At 58.7% G+C, this 7,500-nt stretch overlaps 2 protein-coding genes across 3 annotated transcripts in view; one reads left to right on the forward strand and one right to left on the reverse strand.

Moving 5' to 3' along the window:
* Nucleotides 1-7,500, reverse strand: part of LOC144952898 (pleckstrin homology domain-containing family F member 2-like) — a 95,922-nt gene that overhangs the window by 10,935 nt on the left and 77,487 nt on the right. The gene's annotated exons all lie outside the window — the stretch shown is intronic.
* The window catches only part of LOC144952832 (uncharacterized), a 30,164-nt gene continuing 22,975 nt past the window's right edge, over nucleotides 312-7,500 (forward strand). The window contains 2 exon segments of the mRNA XM_078883300.1: nucleotides 312-440; nucleotides 3,056-3,154. Coding sequence (XP_078739426.1) covers nucleotides 312-440; nucleotides 3,056-3,154 — 228 coding nt within the window.

Below are 7,500 nucleotides of genomic sequence, written 5' to 3' on the forward strand. Positions count from 1 at the left end.
ATTTTCACCGGTTCTGGAATTTTAACCGGTTCTGGAATTTTTCACCGGTTAGGGAATTTTAACCGGTTAGGGAATTTTAACCAGTTAGGGAATTTTCACCGGTTATGGAATTTTTCACCGGTTATGGAATTTTAACCGGTTCGGCGTTTTAACCGGTCCGGGTGAGCGGTAAATGTTAGCGGTGATGGTGGTGGTGCTGACGGTACCGATATTCCGGTGACGGTGGTGCCGATCGTCCGCGGTTGTGGTGTAGCGATGGCACTGATGGTACCGGTAGGGTGTGGTGCTGATGACCCAGCTGTGGTGTAGCGATGGTGCTGACGGTACCGGTGAAGGTTTTGGTGGTACCGGTGAAGGTTCTGGTGGTACCGGTGAAGGCTCTGGTGGTACCGGTGAAGGTTCTGGTGGTACCGGCGATGAGACTCTCCCAGGATCGGCAGGTAAAGCGATCACAGCTTCGCCAGACTTGGGATTCTCGCCAAAACACGCGCAACGAAATCTTTGGCCGGTCCTCTGTGCGGCATTCGATTCGATTCCGAGGGGAGTCGGCCAAAAGTGGACGAATCGATTCCTTAACCGTCACCGCCGGGCCGGTGAACGTCATTGGTAATCGATTCCCTCGCTGATGCGCCATGCATCGGATCGTCGATTCTTTCAACATGATGCAATACTGGGTATGCGATTGGCTCTCCAAAGACAAAGTAGCCCCAGGTAGCCTCAAGCAGGGCTGTAGGGGCAAGTGCTGTCAGTAGCAGCAGCAGTGTCTATAGACACAGACAAAGGTCCCCCGTGTAGCCTCTAGCAGGGCTGTAGGGGCAAGGGCTGTTAGTAGTAGCCTGACACACACAAAGCTCCCCCAGGTAGCCTCAAGCAGGGCTGTAGGGGCAAGTGCTGTCAGTAGCAGCAGCAGTGTCTATAGACACAGACAAAGCTCCCCCAGGTAGCCTCTAGCAGGGCTGTAGGGGCAAGGGCTGTTAGTAGTAGCCTGACACACACAAAGCTCCCCCAGGTAGCCTCCAGCAGGGCTGTAGGGGCAAGTGCTGTTAGTAGCAGTGTCTATAGACACAGACAAAGGTGCCCTGTGTAGCCTCTAGCAGGGCTGTAGGGGCAAGTGCTGTTAGTAGTAGTAGCAGTGTCTATAGACACACAAAGGTGCCTCGTGTAGCCTCTAGCAGGGCCGTAGGGGCAAGTGCTGTTAGTAGTAGCGAGCAGCACACACAGACAAAGCTCCCCCAGGTAGCCTCTAGCAGGGCTGTAGGGGCAAGTGCTGTTAGTAGTAGCGAGCAGCACACACAGACAAAGCTCCCCAGGTAGCCTCCAGCAGGGCTGTAGGGGCAAGTGCTGTTAGTAGCAGCAGTGTCTATAGACACACAAGGTGTCCCGTGTAGCCTCTAGCAGGGCTGTAGGGGCAAGTGCTGTTAGTAGCAGCAGCAGCGTCTATAGATACACAGACAAAGGTGCCCCAGGTAGCCTCTAGCAGGCCGTAGGGGCAAGTGCTGTTAGTATTGACTCTGTAGGGGGTTGGGGTGGGTGGTGAGTGAGTGAGTGACGTCACTTCTCGGAAGCGGTGGCCGCCGTTTCCGCTTCCGGCGGGCCGCGGTGCCGGGCCTCGCTCCGCGCATGCGCGAGGAGCGAGGCCCGAGACCGGGAGAGAGACGGGGAGAGATAAGGAGAGTTCGGGGAGAGAGACGGGGGAGAGAGGGGAGAGATAAGGGAGAGTTAAGGGAGAGGGGGGGAGAGGGGAGAGAGGGGAGAGAGACGGGGGAGAGAGGGGGAGAGAGACGGGGGAGAGAAGGGAGAGATAAGGGAGAGTTCGGGAAGAGAGCGGGGGAGAGAGGGGAGAAGGAGAAGTTCGGGAGAGAGACGGGGGGAGAGAGAGGGGGGAGATAAGGGAGAGTTCGGGAGAGAGACGGGGGGAGAGAGTGGTGAGAGAGAGAGACGGGGGAGAGAGGGGGAGAGATAAGGGAGAGAGACGGGGAGAGGGGAGAGAGAGGGGAGAGATAAGGGAGAGGGAGAGTTCGGGAGAGAGACGGGGGAGAGAGGGGGAGAGAGACGGGGGAGAGAAGGGAGAGATAAGGGAGAGTTCGGGGGAGAGGAGGAGAGAGATAAGGGAGAGATAAGGGAGAGCTCGGAGAGAGACGGGGGAGAGAGAGGAGAGAGATAAGGGAGAGTTCGGGGGAGTGGGGGGAGAGAGAGAGAGTGAGGGGAGAGAAGGGAGAATTCGGGGGGAGAGGGGGGAGAGATAAGGGAGAGTTCGGGAGAGAGGCGGGGGAGAGATAAGGGAGAGATAAGGGAGAGAGAGAGGGGAGAGATAAGGGAGCGTCGGAAGAGAGGGGAGAGAGAGAGAGACCGGGGAGAGAGACGGGGGAGAGAGGGGAGAGATAAGGGAGAGTTAAGGGAGAGAGAGACGGGGAGAGAGGGGAGAGTTCGGGAGAGAAACGGGAGAGGGGAGAGAGAGGGGAGAGAGACGGGGGGAGAGTTCGTGGAGAGATAAGAGAGAGTTCGGGAGAGGGGGGAGAGAGAGAGAGGGGAGAGAGACGGGGGAGAGAGGGGAGAGATAAGGGAGAGTTAAGGGAGAGAGAGACGGAGAGAGAGGGGGAGAGTTCGGGAGAGAAACGGGAGAGGGGAGAGAGAGGGGAGAGAGACGGGGGGAGAGTTCGGAGAGATAAGAGAGAGTTCGGGAGAGGGGGGAGAGAGAGAGAGGGGAGAGAGACGGGTGAGAGAGGGGAGAGATAAGGGAGAGATAAGGGAGAGATAAGGGAGAGATAAGGGAGAGATAAGGGAGAGATAAGGGGAGAGTTAAGAGAGAGGGGGGGAGAGAGGGGAGCGATAAGGGAGAGATAAGGGAGAGTTTGGGAGAGATAAGGGGAGAGGAGACAGAGAGAGATTGGAGTGATCAGTGATTGGAGGGATCAATAATTGTATTGATCAGTGATTGGGAGGGATCAGTGATTGGAGGGATCAGTGATTGGAGTGATCAGTGATTGGAGGGATCAATATTTGAGTGATCAATTAATTGTATTGATCAGTGATTGGGAGTGATCAGTGATTGTAGGGATCAATAATTGTATTGATCAGTGATTGGAGGGATCAGCCATGGAGGAGGAGTTTTGAGGAAATCGACCGCGCTGGAAATTGGACGACAATCTTTAATGTGAGTGTCCACCTGTAACTCTGTGTGAGTCTGTGGGTCTCTGTGTGAGTCTGTGATGAGTCTGTGGGTCTCTGTGTGAGTCTGTGGGTCTCTGTGTGAGTCTGTGGGTCTCTGTGTGAGTCTGTGATGAGTCTGTGGGTCTCTGTGTGAGTCTGTGGGGTCTCTGTGTGAGTCTGTGGGGTCACTGTGTGAGTCTGTGGGTCTCTGTGGTCTGTGAGTCCTGTGATGTGGGTCTGTGGGTCACTGTGTGAGTCTGTGGGTCACTGTGTGAGTCTGTGGGTCTTTGTGTGAGTCTGTGATGAGTCTGTGGGTCTCTGTGTGAGTCTGTGGGTCTCTGTGTGAGTCTGTGGGTCTCTGTGATGAGTCTGTGGGTCACTGTATGAGTATGTGGGTCACTGTGTGAGTCTGTGGGGCTCTGTGTGAGTCTGTGATGGGTCTGTGGGTCACTGTATGAGTCTGTGGGTCACTGTGTGAGTCTGTGGGTCTCTGTGTGAGTCTGTGATGAGTCTGTGGGTCACTGTGTGAGTCTGTGGGTCTGTGTGAGTCTGTGGGTCTCTGTGTGAGTCTATGGGTCTCTGTGTGAGTCTATGGGTCTCTGTGTGGAGTCTGTGGGTCTCTGTGATGAGTCTATGGGTCTCTGTGTGAGTCTGTGGGTCTCTGTGTGAGTCTGTGGGTCTCTGTGATGAGTATATGGGGTCACTGTGTGAGTTCTGTGGGTCTCTGTGTGAGTATATGGGTCTCTGTGATGAGTCTGTGGGTCTCTGTGTGAGTCTGTGGGTCTCTGTGTGAGTCTGTGGGTCTCTGTGATGAGTATATGGGTCACTGTGTGAGTCTGTGGGTCTCTGTGTGAGTCTGTGGGTCTCTGTGTGAGTCTATGGGTCTCTGTGTGAGTCTGTGGGTCACTGTGAGTCCGTGGGTCTCTGTGTGAGTCTGTGGGTCTCTGTGATGAGTCTGTGGGTCTCTGTGATGAGTCTGTGGGTCTCTGTGTGAGTCTGTGGGTCTCTGTGTGAGTCTATGGGTCTCTGTGATGAGTCTATGAGTCTCTGTGTGTGATGAGTCTATTGGGTCTCTGTGTGAGTCTATGGGTCTCTGTGATGAGTCTATGAGTCTCTGTGTGAGTCTGTCGGGTTCCTCTCTGTGAGTCTATGGGTCTCTGTGTGAGTTTGTGGGTCTCTGTGATGAGTCTATGGGTCTCTGCTGTGTGATGAGTCTATGGGTCTCTGTGTGAGTCTGGGTCTGTGTGAGTCTATGGGTTTCTGTGATGAGTCTATGGGTCTCTGCTGTGTGATGAGTCTGTGGGTCTCTGCTGTGTGATGAGTTTATGGCTCTCTGCTGTGTGATGAGTTTATGGCCTTCTGCTGTGTGAGTGAGTATATGGGTCTCTGTGATGAATTTATGGGGTCTCTGCTGTGTGATGAGTCTATGGGTCTTGCTGTGTGATGAGTCTATGGGTCTCTGTGATGAGTCTATGGGTCTCTGCTGTGTGATGAGTCTATGGGTCTCTGTGATGAGTCTATGGGTCTCTGCTGTGTGATGAGTCTATGGGTCTCTGTGATGAGTCTATGGGTCTCTGCTGTGTGATGAGTCTATGGGTCTCTGTGATGAGTCTATGGGTCTCTGCTGTGTGATGAGTCTATGGGTCTCTGTGATGAGTCTATGGGTCTCTGCTGTGTGATGAGTCTATGGGTCTCTGTGATGAGTCTATGGGTCTCTGCTGTGTGATGAGTCTATGGGTCTCTGTGATGAGTCTATGGGTCTCTGCTGATGAGTCTGTGGGTCTCTATGATGAGTCTATGGGTCTCTATGGTGAGTCTATGGGTCTCTACTATATGATGAGTGTGTGGGTCTATATGATGAGTCTATGGGTCTCTATGGTGAGTCTATGGGTCTCTGCTATGTGATGAGTGTGTGGGTCTATATGATGAGTCTATGGGTCTCTATGGTGAGTCTATGGGTCTCTGCTATGTGATGAGTGTGTGGGTCTATATGATGAGTCTATGGGTCTCTATGGTGAGTCTATGGGTCTCTGTGTATTTGGTGTTTGCGCGAGAAACGAGGAAATCCCGCGGGAAATGTGTTGGTGTCGTCGTTCCGAGTACGGCGCTGGTGCTACCAACTCCCGGGATTCCGATGAACCGTGACGCAACAACCACCACCACCACGACCCCCGCCACCACCACCACTGCCACCACCACCCCCCCCGCCCCCCACCACCCACTGCCACCACACCACCCCCCCGCCGCCACCACCACCACCCCCCCACCACCACCCCCCCGCCCCCACCACCACCCCCCCGCCCCCACCACCACCCCCCCCCGCCCCCACCACCACTGCCCCACCACCACCCCCCCGCCCCCACCACCACTGCCACCCACCACCACCCCCGCCGCCCACCACCACCACCACCCCCCACCACCACCCCCCCCGCCCCCACCACCACCACCACCCCCCCACCACCACCACCGCCCCCCCACCACCCCCCCCGCCCCCACCACCACTGCCACCACCACCCCCCCGCCCCCACCACCACCACCACCACCCCCCCGCCCCCACCACCACCACCACCCCCCCCACCACCACCACCGCCCCCACTGCCACCCCCCCGCCCCCACCACCCACCGCCCCCACCACCACCCCCCCCCGCCCCCACCACCCCCCCGCCCCCACCACCACCCCCCCGCCCCACACCACCCTCCCCGCCCCCACCACCACCACCACCACCACCACCCCCCCGCCGCCCCCACCACCACCCCCCCGCCCCCACCGCCCCCCACCACCACCCCCCCGCCCCCACCGCCCCCACCACCACCCCCCCGCCCCCACCGCCCCACCGCCCCCACCACCCCCCCCCAGCCCCCACCACCACCCCCCCCACCACCACACCCCCCCCCACCCCACCCCCACCCCCACCACCACCCCCCCACCCCCACCACCACCCCCCCACCACCCCCACCACCCCCCCGCCCCCACCACCACCCCACCACCACCGCCCCCCCACCCACCCCCTCCCCGCCCCCCCCCACACCCACCACCCCCCCCCACCCACCACCACCCCCCCCGCCCCCCACCGCCCCCACCCACCACCACCCCCCCCGCCACCCACCACCCCCTCACCACCCCACCACCACCCCCCCACCACCCACCCAGCCCCCACCACCACCCCCCCGCCCCCACCACCACCACCACCCCCACCACCACCCCCCCCGCCCCACCACCACTCCACCACCACCCCCTCCCCCCCACCCCACCACCACCACCACCACCCCCCCGCCCCCACCACCACCACCGCCCCCACCAACACCCCCCGCCCCACCACCACCACCACCACCTCCCACCACCTGCCACCACCCTGCCCCACCCCCCACCGCCCCACCACCGTCACCACCTGCCAGGAGAGGCGTCACACGATCCCAGGAACTCAATGAGCGTCATCGTTGTTTCAGAAAATAAACGGAATGTGTCCCCGGCCCCCCCCCCGCCCCCCCCCCGGCCCCCCCACCACCCCAACCACCCCCCACGGTGGCGTGGGTGGGGTGGTGGTGGTGGCGGTGACGGTGACGGGAGGTGGTGGACGGTGGTGGTGGACGGTGGTGGTGACGGGTGACGGTGGTGGTGGTGGCGGTGACGGTGGTGGTGACGGTGGTGGTGGTGGTGACGGTAGTGGTGATGGTGGTGGTGACGGTGGCATTGACGGTGTGACGGTGGTGGTGACACGGTGTGACGGTGGTGGTGGTGGTGTGCGGTGGTGGTGACGGTGGTGGTGACACGGTGTCACGGTGACGGTGTGACGGTGCACCTAGCCTGGCACAGGCGCCGTGGATACGTCACCAGCCACTTAGTGCCAAATGGCGGCGGTTGTTGTTGGTGGGCGGTGACGGTGGTGACGGTGGTGGTGGCGGTGGTGGCGGTGGTGATGATGGTGATGATGGTGGTGGTGGTGGTGGTGATGATGATGGTGGTGGTGATGGTGGTGATGATGATGGTGGTGATGATGGTGATGATGATGGTGATGATGATGGTGGTGGTGGTGATGATGATTGTGGTGGCGGTGGTGGTGATGATGATGATGATGGTGGTGATGATGATGATGATGGTGATGATGTGTGGTGGTGATGATGATGATGATAATGGTGATGATGATGATGGTGGTGATGATGATGGTGGTGGTGGTGGTGGTGATGATGATGATGGTGGTGGTGATGATGATGATGATGGTGGTGATGATGATGATGGTGGTGATGGATGATAATGGTGATGATGATGGTGGTGATGATGATGATGGTGGTGATGATGACGATGATGGTGGTGGTGGTGGTGGTGATGATGATGATGATGATGGTGGTGAT

Source organism: Lampetra fluviatilis, chromosome 70 (assembly GCF_964198595.1).
Source record: "Lampetra fluviatilis chromosome 70, kcLamFluv1.1, whole genome shotgun sequence".
NCBI lineage: Eukaryota > Metazoa > Chordata > Hyperoartia > Petromyzontiformes > Petromyzontidae > Lampetra > Lampetra fluviatilis.